General features: G+C 38.5%; 1 protein-coding gene across 5 annotated transcripts in view; it reads right to left on the reverse strand.

The window, feature by feature from the left end:
* The window catches only part of LOC127637416 (myotubularin-related protein 5-like), a 67,342-nt gene extending 49,243 nt beyond the window's left edge, over nucleotides 1–18,099 (reverse strand). For all 5 annotated transcript variants that reach the window (XM_052118458.1, XM_052118456.1, XM_052118455.1 and 2 more), the window contains exon 1: nucleotides 17,903–18,099. In XM_052118458.1, coding sequence (XP_051974418.1) covers nucleotides 17,903–17,957 — 55 coding nt within the window. In that variant the 5' untranslated portion in view covers nucleotides 17,958–18,099. The remainder of the gene's footprint in view (nucleotides 1–17,902) is intronic.
* Between the last annotated feature and the right edge of the window lie 4,132 nt (nucleotides 18,100–22,231).

The following is a 22,231-nucleotide window of genomic DNA, read 5'->3' on the forward strand; positions in this document are numbered from 1 at the left end:
ACACACACACACACACACACACACACACACACACACACACACACACACACACGTTGTGTTTCCATGTTTTATGGGGACTTTCCATAGACATAATGGTTTTTATACTGTACAAACTTTATATTCTATCCCCTAACCTAACCCTACCCCTAAACCTAACCCTCACAGAAAACTTTCTGCATTTTTACATTTTCAAAAAACATAATTTAGTATGATTTATAAGCTGTTTTCCTCATGGGGACCGACAAAATGTCCCCACAAGGTCAAACATTTCGGGTTTTACTATCCTTATGGGGACATTTGGTCCCCACAAAGTGATAAATACACGCTCACACACACACACACACACACACACACACACACACACACACACACACACACACACACACACACGCGCGCGCTTGACTGAGCTACAATAGTGAAGTAGGGCTGCAACTAACGGTTATTTTGATAACCAATCTAATGATTATTAGAACAATTATTTGACTATTCGGGTGATTACTACAATGATTAGCAGTGCCCTGACTTAAAAGGTTGTATTAAACGTGCTTGCTAACAATGAAGAGGCCAAAATCATCTTTTAAAAATACCTCTAAATGACATTCTCTGAATTAAAGGAAAAACATTTTATTTATTACATTTAATTCAGTAAATAAATTCACCAAAAAACAAATCTAAAAATCCTTATAACAAGATACATTTACTTGAGAAGCATCATATAAGATATTTAGACTTGCTTTAAGAGACAAATATAAGTGTATTTTGTATATAAGTGTATTTGTTCACTTGGTTATACTTCTGCGAGCGCAGTAAAGACAAAATATACTTATATTCAAGATCTATTCTCTAAAAGCAAATCTAAATATCTTATATGCTGCTTCTCAGATGAATGAATCTTTTTTTTTTTTTAAAGGAATTTGACATTTTAAAATATTATCATTTTTAATATTATATTCAACATTCTCAGATAACAAATTGTTCTTCTGCAGTATAGCTGCTAAAGTAAATGTACGTTGTTTTTAAGGATTTTAGATAATAATATTGTAAAACAAGCCAAAAACGTATTTTGTTGCTGTGTCTAATTAAAGCTGCGTATTGCCAATTTTCTTCCCGATAAGAAATGCACAGTGACACATATAATATGATTCAATAAGTCTCGAGCCATCACGTTATAATCTAGCTGCATTAAGCGTGCGTGCTCGAGGGATGAGCATCCCCATGACAGTGTGCCTCAGTCGGGTGCAGTTTCAATCTCACCCCCTTAGATCAGGCCACCTCGCGCATCTCATAGAGGCGCTGACCGCACAGAGAAATGCCAGCTTCGGAGTTTGTAGTTATTTACAAGACCTACTTCCTTATTATTTGAACTTTAAGCTATAATGCATTAAATATAACTGCATTAAAACATGTAAAGCCAGGAATGTTTCCTTTAAAGACGCTCGACACAAAAGTTTTCCTTAAGCCGAGCGGCAGCTCCGGCTCCACTTATTATTATAGCAGCAGTGCTCCTCTCGCGCCATTATTAATTTAATTTGATCTCATCTAACATTAAATGTTATCAAATTACATTTTGACAGAACATTTTGTCGACAATTATTTTTTATTGTCGACGTTGTTGAAAACATTGACTAATCATTTCAGCCCTATAGTGAAGTACAGTATAATACAGTAGACAGCCTGTTAGTAGAACACAGGGAGGGTTTGTGTGCAAGATCATGCTCAATGCAGAGAAATCATGGGATTCCAGCCTGAGATAATTTAGACCAAGTATAAATAAGATATGCAGAAGCAGCCCTGTACTGACCAGTCTCATGGCTATAATAGGGTGATGATCAGTAGCTCAAAAATAAACAGACAGAAGATGTGAAAGAGAGATGGCTGATGATAAATTGCACCCTTTAAAGTATTCAGTGACTGTGTTTCCCACACAAAACCTCACGTGTCTGTGTGCAGGTTTACACGTACAAAAGTGACGTAAGGTGCATGTGGATGATGGGTCTGAAATAAAACTAGGTGTAAACAGCCACTCCCTCCTTCTTGCATTAGAAGAAAGCAATGTTTACTCCAGCGTGACTCAGGTGAGCCATAAATTATGATGGATTCTGGGATTGTGTTGGTATGAGAGGCGTGGGCGCCACCAAATAAACTTTGTTTCCCAACCCACTCCTTAATATGAAAACAAAGCCCACCTACTAGTTATTATATTAAAAGTTAGATGACAAATATAATTTAAGAAAAACAAACACTGAGTAGGCTAGCTAGCACAGATGGAGATGACTATGATCTCCTTTGAAAAAGGTAACTCAATTATTGCAAATTTAGTATGAATCCTTAATGAGTCCTTTCATTTATATCCATAGAGTCCATATAAGATGAATGATAGGCGGGTGGAATGTGGTTTTGGACTGTAACTATATAAAGATTGTTTGTTTACCGAGGGCAGAATGAAGTAGAGATTATTCTATAGAAGAATCCACATATTTTCTCCTAAATGAACAAAAGCCCCCTAGGCGAACAAAGCTTGGGTTTATACTACGTATGGAGTCGTTTTAAAATTAGTTTGTTGAGGAATATAACTAAATAAAGTCATGTCACACCAAAACACACCCACAATAAAAAAAATTAATTTCTCCAAGCTTAAGAATTTCAGGAATGTGCTAGGAGTACATCGCCAGGGGAACAGGACAAATATCGGCAAACAACCACCTTTGCAAATCAAAAATAACTGCATTTCATACAATTTTTTAAGCAAACTAAAAGAAGCCGGTAGGTTTGAAGTAGCGTTTAGGGATGGGCCACAGTGGTCGACTTGTCTACAAACAGACAAAGCGATTCGCAAATGTATTTTTGTTTGTTTTTATATTTTAGTGACGTTGCTTTAAGTCGTGTGCTGATAGAATTTTTTGGTCGTTGCTTTAATTAGCATGCCTACAGGGTGCTTTACTTTAGCTAGAAACTTTGCATGCCAAAACTCTCTCTGATAAGTCTATAAATTCATATGGACACATGCATACACAACCAGAAGCAAGTCTTTGCCTGAAGCATTGCACATCGCGCGTTTTTTTAGCCCTTCCACAATTGTTGCGTTAAGATGGTATTGTCAAAATTACTCTAACTTTAAAAACGCATCTCGAAAACCCCTGCATTTGGTTCCATTAAATTGCATTCCATCTAGTTGTATCTCAATGCAAGAACGCGTCTTATATAAACAACCCCTGAAAATTAAAAAAACATTAAAAAAACATTCGATCAGGGTCAGGAAAATCCAGCCTAATTCCAGTATACATGGCCTCCTTAAGGCTGATTAGTCCACAAGTTGTTTAGGCAACCAACCGACTAGAAGATATTGATATGACATTTTGCACGTCCCAAGGCAGAATACAGTCTGGAAAAAAGAAGAGGCAATTCATCTTTATGCAAGGCAAACTAATACCTGAACTTATTTTGGAAGTTGTCCAAAATACAGGGATCACAATAGAGGCTATTCACAACATTGTGTGCTACCAAAATAAGCCTGCTGTGAAAATTATCTTTAGATGGCACAGCCTGGAGTTTTCATTTATCTTTCCAGAGATTGGGTCAGATAAAGTTTTAGAAGGCTGGTTAACAGGCCTGTATACGCACAGCTGCAGTGCAGTAAAGGAACCAACTTTAAGTGATATTCGCAGAAAGATCTGGCCTGCTACCAGAGCTTGTAGGAAGTGAATAAGTCCAACATTCATCACTCTACACTCAGACCACATTTACTGCAAATGGCATATTATCACAGCTGAGTAAGTGTGTACAATCTGGACTGGTTTCATTTTCCCCTAATAAAAAAAAATTCAGCCATGTGGCCAAGGAATGAAACGCAGCCAAGATCACAGCCGCAACATCAAACCAATTTTTGAGGCTTCTAACATGTTTACAGAAAATATCAAACTTAATTTCGTTCCCACCCCACCCTCTTTTTCTCTATCTGAGAATGAAAGTAAAAGTGATTGGAAGAGTGAAGGAGAGACACAGATACAGTGTTCTTGGAACACTAGTTCACTCATTCCGATTCCAGAGCTCTGGTGCTCCAAGATAACAGCTGAGTCTGCAAACTTGAGCTCACATTCTTAAGAATCCCCCAGAAGAGAACATTGTGAAAGGCTCACAGGAGCTTGTGCGCACACACTCGATGAAAACAGAAGTTATCAACACATGCACAAATGCAAATTAACTTGATCACATTTAAATGTAATATGTGCATGCCATCAAGTTTCACACGAGGCTTTGGACAAATCAAAGGAGTATTCTGACCTCATTTTTTGGAGTCTGGGGAGAAAACAAAAAGCATGGAATTAAATCAAGTGAGCACTGGGCGGAGGACAAATCTGAAGCCAATCACAGTCAATGCAAGTTGCAAACCTTCTAAAATCCTGGGGAATGGAAAATGGGTCAGCACAGCAGACATTTATGGAGGCCAAATAAGCCTTGAATTAGGGCTGCACGATTATAGCAAAAATCATAATTGTCGATTATTGCTCTTGATATTGTAATTGCGATTATTAATATCAATTAAAATATTAAATTACCATGACGTCACCAAGTAAGCAACCATGTGGTTCTTCAGAGAAGCAGATTTCAGGTTTCTTTTAAGCATTTTATTGTATTGTAATTTATATTGTAATAATTTTTGTTAAGGTAAGGCAAATAAAAAATATTTTAAATTGATATCTATAGTATAGAATAAATTGAATTATTTATTTATTTAATTAAATCGACCAAGTTACTGCGTTCAGTAAGCCGTTAGGTGGCTAGACAGGGTCCATTCATCCTAGAATGATCTTCAATGGTGATCTTGTTCATGTAAGATCATCATTAGATCATTTTTGGCCTCAGTGGTTGCACTTTGGAAATTAAAAACAATAATTTGCGATCGGAGTTTGTGCGATTCATGAAAATGTAAAATCTACCAATACCAGCTGCATGGCAAATGGGTCTTAATAGAGCAGACGTGATACAATGACGGTGATTCCTGAAATATGCTATTCATGCCATATTCTTTATGTTGGCTACACCTCCAAAACACAATTAGAGCAGTTAAGCTGAATAACTTTTTTGCTATTTTGTACAAATCAAATTCACATCGGCCTACTTATTAACATGACAAAACAAAACCGTTATTACATTAATAAATTGTACACCGAAATCGAGCAATGCGACAAACTCTCCCATTACAATGACTGCTGTCACTCAATGCAGGTTAACTAGAATATTGTGTGGAGCATCATGAGCTTGCTCAATCTGCATCTCGACGCAAGCTCCATGATGCTCCACACAATGTTCATTAAAAAATAAGCTGTCTAATCAGCATACGGAAATCAATTATTTACAAGAGTCTGTGCCTTGATTAGAACGGGAGCATTTTAGTTTTGTCGTGTTGCTCATTTGCAGTGTATTTAACATCTATGTTCAAAGCGAGCGGTGCAATATCCAATAAATCCAAAATAATTACGAAGTGCTTTTCACTTTTATTGTACAGCTTCTTTTCAAGTGTCATGTGATGTTTCTTCAGAATTCATTTTTGTGTGTTGCGCGAACATAGCTAGAACATAAAGGAAGCATCTGGGCATTCCTTGTGTTGTGAAAGCCGCTATAGAAATAAATCAATTCAGATGGTTTAAAACTTGCGCATTAGAATCAGTTGTCATTACAGATAGGACGTAGGACTACTCCAAGCGGCTCTGATTGGCCATTGCCCTTTCATTGCTCAACGGACATGTTAGTGATTGGTTAGAATTCTCAACCACTGCAAAAACACGTTGTGAATAGAAACCATTGACTCAACCGGAGCAGATATAAATTGAACGCTGTAATCTGCAATTTTCACGATTACATAATCGTAATTGCGATTCGTTTTTCAATTAATTGTGCAGCCCTACCTTGAATTATTTACTTTTAAACGGCATATTAACGAAATCCACCAATAATTATTTTATATTTGTGGGACCAGACAACCAAAACTTTGCACCACAACTAAATAAATTGCACCACATGAGATTTTGGCTCCTGGCGAGCCTGAATAGTAAAGTATGTGGACATCGAGAATGTGCTCAGATAATCTATAAAATACCAGAGATGGTGAGATAGATTTGGACATACAAGACTTCAAGATGAGATAAAAAAACAGGGTTAAATAGCAATTTATTTACCAGATATATGTAATAATCAACACAACCAAAACAGAAGAACATTTTCAACTCTTTAAAGATCTTGGGATTTTTAACTATTGATATTGGGATTGTTCAAATGAAGATCGAGATTCATTGAAAAAATCTATATTTTTACCCAATCATATTGATCCAGCTCTATGATGTGTAGTTACAGATAAACATTCACAAAAGTGTTTTGCTGTAATAAATGTTTTTTAATAATAGAAAAATAGTATTGTTTTGCTTGGTATGTACTGTAGTACGCAACCACTGCAGCAAATAATTCTGTAGGAAACACAAAACAGTAACGTGAACTTAAAGTATTTTAGAGACAACTTGTGGTTAAGTGCTAATGGACAGAAAGGTTCAAGCCAAGCTAGGATTGAACCAGCCATAAGCCTTATCCACTTCACCACACCATTCAGTCATTTAATATGCCCAGTCATTTAATGGGGCCCTTTAAAGTACTTACAAAACATCTTTTAACATCTCTTTATAGTCAAAAGTTCAAACAAATTAATGGGCCTGAACTATGAGAGCTATGACCCTGGCACACAGTTCCCTTGATAGAAACCACAGTTTCAGCCATTGCATAAATGCTAATCATTACCATCAGCTCTGTTAAATGTGAATACATCATAAGGTAGTCATCTTTTTTGTAGCCAGTTGTATAAATGTGTATAATATACCGATTATGCTTAATAACCTGACAATGTATATGCTCAAGTAAATGCCTTAAACTGCATTCTTTAATCAGGGAAAAGGGTGGTTTACTAAACATCTAAGTATTTTTTTTTCCTTCTCTGAAACAGGGTGAGCTGATTTAGATTTTCAGCTTATTGGTGTTCATGTAAAAATGCATTCATTGAATAATGTCAAAATTTTAAAGCACTTCTGCTTTAGTGGCTCATAAGAGAGTCTAGTATCAAATTATTAATAGGGAAATTTCAGCTCCACCTCCTCCATTAGGGATCTGAGAGAGATGCCACGAGACACACTGTCCCACTACTCATTCCAAAGCAGGTGAAGTGAAACTGGAGGCATGTGATATGATGAAAGGAGCCATTGAGGGCCATAAATCACACGATTAATTCAATAATGTGGAAACCAACGCAGGACACTCTTTTGACAACTCTAAAACATAGCAGAGAAGTCATTTGTGGCATTCATGTGTCAATCACCAAGAGTGCAACTTGAGTATGTGGTTAGGCCAACTTCCTTAACATGCAGACGGAGCTTTATGAAGTAACTGTCATGCAGCTTGGGAAAGGGAACAGACATGCAGCGTGGTTGCGAGTCGTTTGTGTGTGTGTGTGTGTGGGTAGGGCAGGTCAAAACAAGCATCTTTGCTCACAAAGTGAGATGTACTTAAAATTCAGTAATGTGACTAGGTCACGTTATAATAGTCCCCTGTAAATGTGCAAAGAATGTGGCCTAAACTGCATGGCTGTCGCTTTAAAAGTTGAGGTGTAGGTCTGGATTACGGAGAAAGACTTGGCCCCATATAAAAACCATAAAACCACAGCCTGCTCCTATGGCCAGCAACTTATATTGTCAAAATACTTTGTTGCTATGGCTGCAACAACCTGCGAGGCCATAGTTAAATGTGTCAGAATGTAAAGCATAGGGCATGTGAGAGAACATAAGAAATAGATTTTAGGAGTCCGGCAAGCCATTTTCGATTTTCAGCAACTATAAAAATCTAAATCAAATAATTATAAATTAACATTATTACGTTACATGAATCATTCCTAGATAATATAACAGACAGGGCGTTTGATATATCGTCCAAGCAGCTATTGATCATAGAGGCATATGTACTTTATCAGAAATCAGATCATAATTATACTTATCATTCAGAATAGGTCTAGTTTGTTTCTGATATAAGATTAAAATCAAGTGAGTAAGTGGCTTAAATCACCTTTTACTAATTAAAAGCAGACCAACAATATGCATTCGATTCTGGTCTGAGCTCACAGGCCTGGACTGGCCGTGGTTTGCTTGTTCTGGGTGGACTTGCATTGAGAGAATCGTGGAACTACATCTGCCAAAATCTGTTGCTCGGGGATACCGTGAATGACGTTTTCTTTTCTTTCTGTGCCCAAAGCTCTTCAACAAACTCACATCCTTCCTGAACGACAGCAACCACCCGTCCCACAACCGCATTCAGCTCGGGCTTCTTTTTTAAGAGGAAATACTCGAGCCTCAACACTATTTCCCCACTTCTTTTTTATTTCTTTTTTTAGAGCACAACAAAACACCTTCTTACTTCTGGAAATACAATGTCGCTTTCTACTTTTAAAAAATTTAAATAATCAGCGCACAGTTTTATAAACCCTGACATTTTAGATTAGTTTTCTCAGCCACAGTGACGAAATTGATGTGTGAAACCGTGGTCCTTTCTATGCAAAGACTTGGTGGTTTTGCTATTTTAGACCAGGCATTCTTGTTTTCAGGGGACAAGCTGTAGTGCATTTTAGAACTGGTCTTTGTAAGAGGCTTTCAAAAACTTGAACACAAACTACTGTCAAGGCATGAAACATGAATTTACCTAAAAGAAAGTTGTATTTAGATTATGGATAAACACTTTTGCACATACAGGCACACAGAGGAATATACTGAATAATATACAGGCATATCTCAAAATATTAGAATAAAGAATTTATAATACAGAAATGTCGACCTTCTGAAAAGTATGTTAATTTATGCACAAAATACTTGGTCGGGGCTCCTTTTCAACGATATTCAAATTTTTTGAGATGCACCTGTATATTGCGCAAACCAACTGCAATGATTACGATGGTGAAATAAAATTAAGAAACATTTAAAACCAAATTAAGAAATGTAATTTTGCAATCTCTTCTTTTTTTCACAACTTACAAGTATGAGAGAGTTAGGACATTGGTGCACATAACTGAAACTCATAAGACAGGGATTAACATTAACGCTTGTCTGGGACAAGTGGATTTTTAAACAGGAAAGTGAAAGAGAAATTTACTTGTCCAACCAGACAAGCAGCCCGATTAAAACATCAGTAACGCAATATTTGTTATATAGCCTAGGTTAAGTTTCACTTATTACAAACTAGGCATGAAATTCGGAGGTGGATTGCAAATAAATGTTAATGTAAGTTGGTACATGAATCATTGTATCATGTCTTGCTGGAAAACAAGAGACTGAATAAGAATATTGATGAGAATATTGCTTCTGAAAAAATTATATTTGCACCACAGTTGAAAACATTTCCTTTTTTTCTCTCCGGACAAGTAACTATTACCCATACAAGTGAATGATCAATTTACTTGTCCGATGGACAAGCATATGATAACCCATATTGTCAAGCCCTGAAATAATATCATAATATAATTTATTAATTTACATTTAGTGAAGAAGAAAAAAAAGGCACAAAAAAACGACTAGATATTTACTATATTTTACTTCTGGCATTGAACATGGTGAATTTATTTAATGGCTATAATGGATGTATGGTTGAAATAATGGTTCTTCTGGATTTAAAAAGCCAAATATTGAGATATATATTAAATATTGCCAAAAAGATGAGATTTCTATCTGTATCACCAAACCCTAACAAGGATAAATACACGTTTCAGATGTCTGCATGACATAGGCTACCAGTACTGAAACACATACACTAGCACACATTCATATATTTAACTAAGTTCAATCTTATCACAACAACAACCAAGATATAAGCAGGTACACGTTAGGTAACGTGTACATCTAGTTGCATCAATAATTAATCTTTAAAATGAACTAAAGCTCAGTCTGTGACTTATAAATGAAACCTTAAAAGTAAACTGAAAGTGGTGACGAGAACACACTTCCACTCCTTTTGCTTACATAATGCTGGTGTCACTGGTTAGCCATTCTACCTCAGCAAAAATTCTGAGCTTTCCAACAAGGTTTGGAAATCATATGGAAAGTAGTAGTGAAATTAGACCAAGCGTAAGTCCGTTTAATTCAGCCTGGCCAAGAGAGTGTAAGACAGCAGACATGTGGCTATGAACTGTGTTTAGAGTCTACTCAAGAGATTAGTAGCCCTGGGAACTCAAGCGAGGTAAACAACATGTACATGTATTAAGACCAAGTGCATCATACATCATTAGTAAAACAGAGTAGCAGCATAGTAGATACCATGAAATGGTTTGTCGAGTGTCATTTTCCTTCCCGTTTTGACAATAGTGACAGACCGTTGGGAAGGGAAATATCGAAGGGTTTGTCCAAATCTTAAATAGCAATTGCTTTTAGTTTATGTTACAGCCTTGAAAACCACACTAGACAGCTAGTGCCATGGACTAAAGCAATGAAGATGCTCTCAAATTGAATCAAATTCAGCCACTTCCTTCACAAACAAATAGGAATATTCTCATTCTAGTTATTCCTATTTTTTTTTGTCTACTTTTCCAGAAGAGAAATCCGATATGTTTGAAATGCATATGTCTGCTTAATGTTTATTTTGTAGCATATAGATGGCTGCAAAGCTAACAAACACAGACAAAGGCCACGCTGTTTATGGTGGAGGAAAAACCCTTTGAAATGCAAAAATGAAAGTCAAAGATTTTGTGTGACAAAATTGTCATTGTGCTTCATACACCTTAAGAAGTCAATTATTCATATTTACCTTGGAATAATACTTAAATAAGGATATACTGTATAATTTCCTTTAAGGCTTAAAAATATTATGAATGACATGAAAAATTATATTTTAAAAACCAAACTATTTACAAATACTTAAAATCTCTCTCTTTTTGGTCAACTTTAGTTGACCCATTTCACTGTTGTTTGTGGAGCCCAGCAAACCTGAATTGCTATTATATTATAATAAAAGTATAGTAGGAAATATTACAATATTACTGTCCCACATTTTTCACTTTCACATGTTATATTAAGGCTTTACGATTTCTCATCTTGACATCTGCAGTCTCCTTGGCGATCATGATTTCAAGTTCGATTACACTTCCTAGCACCATCTAGTACTCGGTGTATGCATCAAGCACAAGGAAGTGTAATAGAGCTTGAAATCATGATCGTGCAGTTAAAAAGGAGTTATATTTTGGTCTATTCTTACCCAGATCGCTTTAGATCGCTTCAGAAGAAATGGATTAAACAACTGGAGTCGTATGGATTACTTTCATGCTGACTTAATGTGCTTTTTGGACTTCAAAGTTTTAGTCACCATTCACTTGCATTGTATGGACCTACAGAGCTGAAATATTCTTCTATAAATCTGCTAAGAGCATTTTCAAAAAGCTCCTGTTTTAGCAATCAAAAACACCATCTCAGTGTGGACGGAAGGCCAAAATGTAGAAGAAAAGATGCGTTTTGAAAAAAAAAACTTATTAATTTGGACGCTGCCTTTCAAAGCATCACCCAAATTTTTTAAATAAAATAGAAAATGTTGACAACATGAGAACACCAAAATGGACTGCTGTAATCAACACTTATCTAAGATAAATGTGGCAACTGTATTGGAATCTCAATTATTTATTATTTTAATTGTGCAGCCCCAGTTAAAACACTAACATTTTTGGTCTTGTTTGACTTTGAATTAAGTTTTCCCTCTAACCATGGACTAATAAGCAGCAATGCATTCGACCAATCAAAAGAAAGAGTGGGCTGCGTCTGAAACCGAGATTAAGACAGAAAGGGTGGGACGCCAGATTATAATTCACTCCTCTGCGTCTCAATCCAACAGCCACAATGACAAAAACCCCAAAATATAATCCAGCAGGTCACCACTGAAAGAAAAGCAGATTTAGAAGAATTACTATCCCGAAACAACTAGGCATGTAGCGAACTCTATCTTGAGCTTCCACCCGAAGGGTTGGGGAGGGGGAGAGTGCTGCATTCCCAAAATACCAAGGAAGACCATGAAAGCTTGGTGGCCACAGATAGCTCCCTACCCCCATCCTGCCCTGAGCTCCTTGTCCCTGCAGAAGAAGCTGATTGTTGACCCAGAGGACCCCTGGATATAGAGCACACAAAAAGCCACCAACTAGTCACTGCTTACCACAGTCCAAACCTTGATCAAATTATTTTGTATGTGTGCGTGCATTCAAAGTAGAACGGCAGGCCAACAGTATGTCATGTGAGTTCACCACATTAAAAATGAAACTAAAAACAGGCAGTCTCAAATATACAGTGGCCCCTAAAATCATTTGGACAGTTAAACCACACTTAAAAATGTCATGCATGTCATTGCATTAGATAATATACGTATACACATATATATATATATATATATACACATAAATGTATACTATGTGCATATAATTTTTCTCCTCGTACAATAAGTCACTGTGCATACGCAAACAAACAAATGCACCAAAACCATTTCAAAGACAAATAGGAATGAAAATTGTGTGTGTGTTTACTGAGCCCCTGTGTCTCTCAGAATGAGGGCAGTCTCCATTGCCCTCTAGCCCCTCGTCTGCCACATAAATGAGGAGTATTCATCCTCCAGCTGGCCATCAGAGCTTTGCAGCCATACGCTGCAGGCCTGGGCACCAGGCTTCTGTATTCACAGCCCCAGTCACCCTTTAATCGGCACAGAGCCGTTAATAGTCCAGCACGCTGACCAGAAATGGGATGTCATGGTAACACAGAGCGGGCGACGTATCACGCCATGGCCCCCTTCAGTCCATTCTTCCTCATGAATAAGAATCTGTGCTCTATTGGCGAATATTTCTAGACGTCCGGCTGAGTCAGTGCGTTTACATAAGCAGACAGAGGGCAGAACTGTTATAGGCGAGCCGCTGTTGCTAAGCTCCTCATTTTAACCTACTATTTAAAACACGAGCCCTAAAAGAGATTTATTATCACTCATATAGGGAACAGAATATCATAAAGACTGGGGGTGGACTCTTCTGAGTTGGGCACTAAGTAAGCACCAAGCAACCATCCAGAACACCTTGGCAACTGCATAGCAATGCCTCAGCAACCACCTAAAATACCCTAGCATTGTGGCAGCAAGTTTTGCAAGCATCATTTTCATTATTTTAGAACATATAAAAAAATGTAATTAAGTATTTAAGGTGGTTGATTAGAAGGCCATAACTTATTAATGCACAAAATGCAGCTTTTTATAACGCACATAATCACTTTAACAAATATCTTCAACAGCAGGCAGGGATTAAACAACAAAAAAGACTGCCAGAGCCAACTCTGACAGAGAGTCCAACAGAACAAACGCTCTCCTCTTTTGTTTAGGGTCTCTCTGTTTTCAGTCGGGGCTCCTCCCAAGAAAAGCTTGAAAGAGTGAGAGAGCGAAAGACACAGACAGAGAGAATGGGGAAGGGGGAAGGAGGGGGGCTGGACGCTGAACCCCAAAATACATTTCCATGGATGTCTACTTCTTTGCTTTCAATTGAGGGGGGGAACCACCCCAAACTGTGGACGTCCATTTTCTCACTCTAACACTGAGGACAATCTAGATTCTCCCTCAGTCATGTCTTCTCCCTAGAGTCTCAACTCCCTCTTCCTGTTTTTAAACAGCCAGATAATCCTATTCAACATAGTTCCCCTGCTCTCCTCACAGTGTCTCCAGATCAGCTGGCCAAAGCAAGGTTGTTGCATAGTTTCACAACACACATTGGGTGACTCCACCCTGACAGCTCAATCCCCAACACTGATGCAGCCATTCTGGCTCTAGAAGGAAATAAGGGCTGAAGAAACTTGACACTGTGGGTTGCATGGCTGATGGAGACCAGAACAAATCATCCGAAACAAGGACATGGTCCCCAGATTAGCTAGAAGTATTCTGCAATGGTAAACAAAAAACTAAGGCAAGGTAATCAAATGGAAAAGCTCTAGTCGTGTGGGTGTGAAGGCAAGGACCTTCAATGAAAAACAAATGAAAGAACTCCAGCATCACATTTAAAACATGTTTTCAGGGATATGACAGTTCTCACAGCCATGTGTTTAACATGGTTTAACATGCACATACTTTTTACCTTACCTGCTACTTTTATATACAAGTACAGCAAAGAGGAGACAAAAAATATTGGGGAAAAGTGGGAGGAACAGGACTGGGAAATCTTGCAAGCAATATTCAAAATCAAATTGCCCATATGAGCACCAAAGCTCACTCAGTACATTTACAGTTATAGTTGATAGAGCTATAGTGGGTTTTTGCTTACACTCAAAAAGATAGCAGAATTTGGCTGAATATGGCTGAACTTGACTCAATCAAGGACAGTGGTTCCACATGTTTGAAATGAGTTTTCTTAACTTAAAATTACTATATCTAAACTCAAACAAAGAATGAACCATATTTAAAATGGGTAAACCAAACAAAATTAGACACGTCAATGTAACTCAAAATAATCTCTTTTGTTTCTTTATGTTATAACTATTGAAAGTCAATGTTAGTATGCTAAATAGACATTGGTTGGAAGCACTACAGAGTGTAACTTAGTAACTATGGTTAACAGCAATTGCTCAATGGAGTAATCAATTTCATCTGCGATATCTACCAGTCCTCATCGTAAGCTCAAACTCCACTCTTCACCATAATGATAACCCCCCAAAACTTCAACATAACTGATACTCTTCTGAATCTCAACATAACAAAATATTAAACATTAACAAGTACCCTAACAAGGGGGATAAAACTCAAAGTAACATTTAATTTTAACATTGACTCTCATTATAGAGTCTCATACAGAGCATGCTGGGAAATGGAAATCCCCTGCCCAGTTTCATCAATGCTTAACACCACAAAATGTATTTAAGTAGTCCCAACTCAAATGTATTAAGTAAACTCTAAAAATTTTAACGAATAGAGCGCAATGAAATCAAGTTATGACTAAATGTTCTAGAATTGTGTTGCTTTAGTTCATTTTAATTAAATGAAACCTACAGACTTCATCTGAGTGATCAAAACTAAATGCTGACGAAATGCTGATGCCAGTTGTGGTCTGATTGACGTGTATGGACGAAGCCAAGCACCAATCGCATGACCTTGGTCTATTATTCTGACTTTACAAAAATCTGACTGGAACAATTTCAGTTGGACTAAAGCGTTTACATGACATTTTAAAAGATTAATTATTGTTTTAGTCTGACTGAATCAAACTTTTAAAGACAGTGTATATAAATGTACTGAATGTGACAGAATATGTGTGCTAACCGCAAGGCTACGGCTATAAAAAAAAAAGCCCTTAAACAAAAAATGTGTGTAAAAATCTTTACTTGTTGTGAGACATCCTACAGACGTCATGTGTCAAGGGACAGAAACCAGACAGCATGTTCACTCATGTGCTGAGCACTAAGTACTCTCAGATCTGACACTTGCATGTGATGTCAAGCCACTTCCAGGGCAGTGGCACAGGATTATTATGTCACAGGACTGCCCATGCAACAGCTCAACTCAGGACCATCCAGACAGATTTTGATTGCGGCATTACAGCAATGCATTCTATGAAATGAACAATTACTGCTGTCAAAGAGCATTTTAATGCTATTTTTATCACTTTGTGTGTTTCTATTCTGGATTTCAAAAGACATAAAAAGAAAAAACTCCCAAGCTCTCCAAATTCAGGAAGGCGTAGTTGTGTTTGCTCGCACACCTTTGCTGTTAACAAGAAGGTCTGCTAACCAGATGCTGGTGCGTCGGCGTGGAAGCACAGAGGCAGGCTAGAAACAGGAAAGGAAGCCATTCTGCAGAGCATGCAGCCTTTTTAACATCCTGTCAGAGTACACATACGGCCACAAGCACATAGCTGCATCTTACAGGCCACCAAAGTAAACCTTACTTTTGAACCGGACCATTGCACATAACGTAATTTAACGTGTATTTCCCTCTCATGGGTCCCTGATACAGTCCATAAAAATGGAACTCGCTATGTTCATGTTTTTGAGTCTGCCTCATAAAGGGACATAAATAAGAAATAAGATATGCACGCAAGCAGCTCTCGAAATAAAGGCCTCAAAGGTTTGCTGTTAGGTTAGAACCTAGCAACTTGCTTTCTTCGTATGAGGGCTGGTAAATAATACATGCTCACTATAGACATTATATGGCATGAATCTAGGCCACTAAACTGTGAGTGTGTGTGTGGGGGGGGGTGGGGTAAACAATGTTACACTTTTAAACTAAAACAAGGCTATGTCTCAAAACCTACTGAGCATTTCTGGGAAGCAAATTCTTTTTTTTTTTTTTTTTTTTTGGCATTATGGGCACCTATGGTGCCCTAAAATGTTCCAAGGCCCAATTATTCCCTAATATGTCTAGGCAGGCAGCTCGCTAGGTTTTAGACCCAGCCAAAGTCTCAGTGCCATGCTGCTTATGTTATTCAATGAGTTCACACTGCTTTGAATGCAATGGTGCAGCTTTTCTATGGTACAAATCTAGGCCACTAACCAAAACACTTAACCACCTAATAACAAAACACACTAAAAAGCCTGAAGAGAGACACAAAACAGGTTTACAGTTAACTGAGTTAATAAATCACAGTTCTTCAAAATAACCAGAAACAGCTAAATGCAATATATAAAATCCCTTCAATGTTCACCCGATGTCCAGTAAAATGAACAATGTTCAACAACAATAAAAACATAGCTGTTTTTAAAAATCTAGTGACTGTATTGAGTATTTCTGGTCAGCTATTTTGGGCATCATGGGCACCTATGATGCCCAAAAATTTAGAAATCACATATGAAGCCCCAAATATAGATGCCAAAATTGGATCATGTGCTTATTGACAGCAAAATATGTTGAAAACACATGACGCTTCAAATTTTAATGCCAGAAATGGTGCAACTTAAGCACCTATAATGCCCCAAAATGTTTCAAGAAACTGTGATACCCAAATATTTTTAAAGCACATATGACACCTCAATATGGATGCCAAAAATATTGCAAGCACCTATTGATACCCACATATTTTGAAGGCACATATGATGCTTAAAATATTAATGCCAAAAAATTTTGCAAGCACCTATAATGCCCAGAAATGTTTAAAGCACATATTATGCCAAAAATTATTCAACTTAAGCACCTATAATGCCCAAAAATGTTGCAAGTACCTATGATAACAAAATATTTTGAAAGCACTTATGATGCCTCAAATATGGATGCCAAAAATGGTGCAAGCACCTATGCTGCTTTGAATATGTGGCCTAGGTTGGCAGCTCACTAGATTTTGAGGCACAGCCAAAAGGCTTGGTTTTCAACAACATTACCATGCTACTTATGTTATATAGTGCGTTGGCATTGCTTTGGGATGCACTGGTGCAACCTCTGGATTTCTGTTCAACTCAGCAAGCATATATGTGCCAATAAAACACAAACATTGGTGGCAAAGGTTGCACTGATTAATCCCTAATAGAAGTCACACCCACGATATATTCCCGTTCGCAAGCTTCTTATTGGAGCTAAAAGAATTGCGCAAAAGGCCAGATGAAAGTGCAGATGAACACTCGGGTTCGGGTTTAAAGATCCAAAGGCCTTGGACATCCGCGGCTGATAGTAGATCGCCCGTGCCGGAAAGGAACCAACTGGGTCGGGCGCGCCTCCCTCAGCCTCCGCCTTCTGTTGTGTTTACCGTGAATAAAACGCGACTAATACACTCCATTATATCCGGCACACCAGATCAGAGGGAGGAGGGGAAGACAAGGGAGAAGATTCGCTCGCTGCATCTCTCTCTCTCTCTCTCTCTCGTCTGTCTGTCTGTCTGTGTGTGTGTGTGTGTGTGTGTGTGTCTTACCTCTCTTATCAAGATCGTATCCAACTACGACGAAGTAATCGGCGAGCCTGGTCATCTTATCGAGCTCACGGCGAGCGGCCTCGGGTTGTGGCTGTTGTCTCTGCGCAGGCAAACGGTATTCCGATCACATTGTGAAGGCAGCGGCGACAGCAGCAACATCCCTCCAGCAGCAGCCCGCCGCCATACTGTCGGTACGAGTGTGCCGTGCCCAGCCAGTGCTCTGCGCATGCGCTGTGAGCTCAGCGAGGATAGGGATGGGCGCGTGGCGAACGAATACTTGAACGTATTGCGTGCTCATTCATAATTGCGTGTGTAACTACACCCCTATAACGGAAAACACTGTCAATTGTCTTATTCTTTTTTTTTTTTTTTTTCAATATTCTGGTAATTGGCAGAGCCCCCCTAACTGTCTCTAGTACAAACCTTTTAATAATGTTCAGGTAATTATGTTATTATCTCGACTCACTGCATACTAAGTATGCTGAATGCATACTAAGCAAGATGTATTTTCCAGATGACTGTTACATATCATTGCAAAACCCAGTGAAACTTGGTAATGCTTCATCATTGCTTACAGTAGGTACAACCAGAGCCATATAGAGATGGCTCTGGGTACAACTAAACCACACTGATATTGTGGCTCATTTGGTGGAGGCAATGTTTGGACAGTAGTTACATAAATGATACAGCTATTAGTCTCATCACAGAGGAAAAAGCTGAAAAGCACCACCGGATAACCTCCCTATTCCACAATCTGAAGCCTTTGTTCTTGCCTGTCAACATCGACACGCCTCCAAAAGAATTCCGACATTTCCTGTGTAAAGTCCTTTGACCCAGATTACTTATCACGCCACAATTCAAAACATTCACATGCATGTTATACTGACAGCCTGCCATTGACTTTCAATTTATCTGAACATTCATAGTGGTGACGAAAAACAAACAGCTTCCAATTGGCTGTAATCTCACGTAAACTAATAAAAAAAGCAAGTGCCCCGTAACCCCGTTACACTTAAGGGCCGTAAACAAACACTGGATTTACATTTAGGTTTTTTAACTATATGTTGTTCAACTCTATATAGAATAGTTCAACCAATGATTTTAATTCTCGCATAATTTACTCACCCTAATGCCGTTCCAGATGTGTATGACTTTCTTTCTTCTGCAGAACAATAACAAAGATTTTCACAAGAATATTTTAGCTCTGTAGGTCCATACAATGCAAGTGAATGGTGACCAGACATTTGAAGCTCCAAAAATACCATGAAGGCAGCATAAAAGTATTCCAGACGACTCCAGTGGTTTAATATATGTCTTCTGAAGTGATGCAATCACTTTGGGTAAGAAACAGATCTATATTCAAATCCTTTTTTACTATAAATCACCATTTTCACTTTCACTTTCAGAATGGGAAAAAGGAGATTTATAGTACAAAATGACTTAAATATGTATCTGTTTCTCATCCACGTGTATAATATTGCTTCAGAAGACATTGATTAAACCACTGGAGTCATATGGATTACTTTTATGCTGCCTTTATGTGAGTTTTGGAGCTTTAAAGCTCTGGACATCATTCTCTTGCATTGTATGGACATACAGAACTGAAATATTCTTCTAAAAACCTTTGTTTGTTTTCAACAGAAGAAAGAAGTATTACAATCTTTGTCCAATTAAATGCTCTCCAGAATGAGATTGTCCCCTCCCCAAATACCACCTGTCTTTGACTAGCAATAACAAGTAGCAAGTTATGGTTCATGGCTGTGATGTAAACTAAAGACTATTGGCATTTTAAAAAACAAAACAAAGAGACAAGCCCTTTGAAATGACTTGTCCCAATTTCATTTAGGAACATACAACACTGAAAACTGTGCTTGTCGAGTCATTTCATGGGGTCAGAAAGGTTGACATTTACATTTATTCATTCGGCAAACGCTTTTATCCAAAGCGACATACAAAAGAGGAATAATACATCATAAGCTATTCATCTTAAGGAGACAGTGGTATGAAAAGCACCAGAATAGTAGTATCCAAGTCAGATTAGAGTGCACCAAGTATATATATAAATATTTATATATAGTATATATTTTGTACATTACAATATTGTACTTTGCTCATGGAAAAGATGTGTTTTTATCAATTTTTTCAAGACAGAGAGTGAGCTTCATGGATGGAGTTGGGATGGTATTTACACCAACATGGTACAATGAAACCGAAAGTGCGGGTAAGTGTTTTGGTGCCTCTTTGTGTTGGTACAACATTAGCCGACCGCAGGCTTCTGGTGGGAATGTAGCACTGCAGAAAGGATTTTAAGTATGCTGGAGCAGACCCAGTGACTGTTCTGTATGCCAGCATTAGAGCCTTGAACTTGATACATGCATCAACCTGCAGCCAGTGAAGAGAGACAAAGAACATGTGCTCTCTTTGGTTCATTGAAGACCAGACGTGCTGCTGCATTCTGGATCATTTGCAGGAGCCTAATTGCGCATGCATCACCTGCAACGCATGAGAGCGTTACAGTAGTCCAGTCTAGTAATGACAAGTGACTTTACAAGAGGTTGTGTGGCATGTTCAGAGAGGAAGGGTCCAATTTTCCTGATATTGTAGTGAAAATCTACATAATTGTGCTGTCTTTGAGATGTGGTCTGTGAAACTGAGTTGGTTATCAATGGTTACCCCTAGATTTCTGACCATTTTGGAAGGTGTAATTGTAGCTGAACCCAGCTTAATGGTGATGTTGTGTTCAACAGCAGGGTTGGCTAGAAAGATGAGGAGCTCAGTCTTCGCTGGGTTAAGTTGCAGTTGGTCTTCTTTCATCCAGGCCAAGATGTGTGCCAAACAGGCCAAGATTCGAGCAGTCACCACGGTGAAGTTGGGCTGGAAAGACAAGTAGAGCTGTGTGTCATTGCCGTAGCAGTGGTAAGAGAACCCATGTGCCTGAATGATGGGTCCCAGTGATGTTGTGTATATAGAGAAGAGAAGTGGCCCAAACACTGAGCCCTGAGGTACCTCAGTAAGTAGCCGATGTGACTTAGATACCTCACCTCTCCAGGCTACCTTAAAGGACCTACCTGAGAGATAGGAATGGAACCAGTCAAGCACAGTTCCTGTGATGCCCTGAGTAGAGAGGGTGGAGAGTAGGATCTGATGGTTGACTGTGTCAAAGGCTGCAGAAAGGTCCAGTAGAATCAGGACGGATGATCTGGTCTCAGTGATGCAGCAGGGCAGTCTCGATGGAGTGTCCACTTTTGAAGCCTGACTGATTGTCATCCAGCAGTTTGTTATATGAGAGATAGGCAGAGATCTGATTGAAAACTGCCCTTTCAAGTGTTTTTGTAATGAATGGGATGAGAGAGACTGGTCTGTAGTTTTCTACTTGTGGGGTTAAATGCAGATTTTTTTAATCAGCAGTGTTACTCGAGCCTGCTTAAACGTAGTAGGGAAAATGCCTGTAAGTGGAGATGTGTTAATTATGTGTGTGAGTGCACCTAGCATGGACGGATAGATGGCTTGGTGAAGGTGGGAAGGAATGCGGTGAAGAGGACAGGTGGTGGGGTGGTTGGAGGGGAGGAGTTTAGAGACCTCAGTGTCAGTCTGAGAAGAAAATATAGAGATAGAACAGCTGCATATACGTAGGAGGTGGGTGTTTGAAAGGGTGTGGTGCTGAGAATGTATTGCTGATGGATGTACCCTTATTATTAAAAAATGTATAAAGACATCTGCTGTCAGTGAGGTTGAGGACAGAGTAATGTCTTAATAAATAAACTGCGAGGGTCTGTGGTGATGTTGATCTTGTTCTGGTAACAGGACGTTTTTGTAGATTTAATATTATCTGAAAAAGATGCAAGCAGAAACTGATACTTACCCAGATCTGCAAGATCTTTAGATCTCCGCCATCTCCTCTCAGCAGCCCTGAGGTCAGTCTGATATTCACGAAGAACATCAGAGAACCAGTGGCTGGACGGTGTCATACATGCTGGCCTAGAGGAGAGAGGGAAGATGCTGTCTAGACAGGTTGTTAAAGTAGAGCCTCGTATGTCTGTGGCAGTGTTTACATCCAGGGTGGAAAATAAGTTTTGTGTGGGAAGAGAGGTAGAGACAGCAGTGGAAATGTGTGCAGGTGAAAGAGAAGGGAGGTTATGGCAGTCAAAGGAGTCATCTAATTTTACAGGGTTATGGTAACCTGACACTTTAGCACTACACTGTGTGACCTGAGATGGCCTGAATTTTTAATTAAAAAGATAAAATTAATTTAAAAAAGGGAGAAAAGGAGAGAGACATAGAAAGATAGAGGCAGGGGACAAGAAACAGTGAGCCTGATGAGAGTTGTCA

The sequence above is a fragment of the Xyrauchen texanus genome, chromosome 45, assembly GCF_025860055.1.
Source record: "Xyrauchen texanus isolate HMW12.3.18 chromosome 45, RBS_HiC_50CHRs, whole genome shotgun sequence".
NCBI classification, from domain to species: Eukaryota; Metazoa; Chordata; class Actinopteri; order Cypriniformes; family Catostomidae; genus Xyrauchen; species Xyrauchen texanus.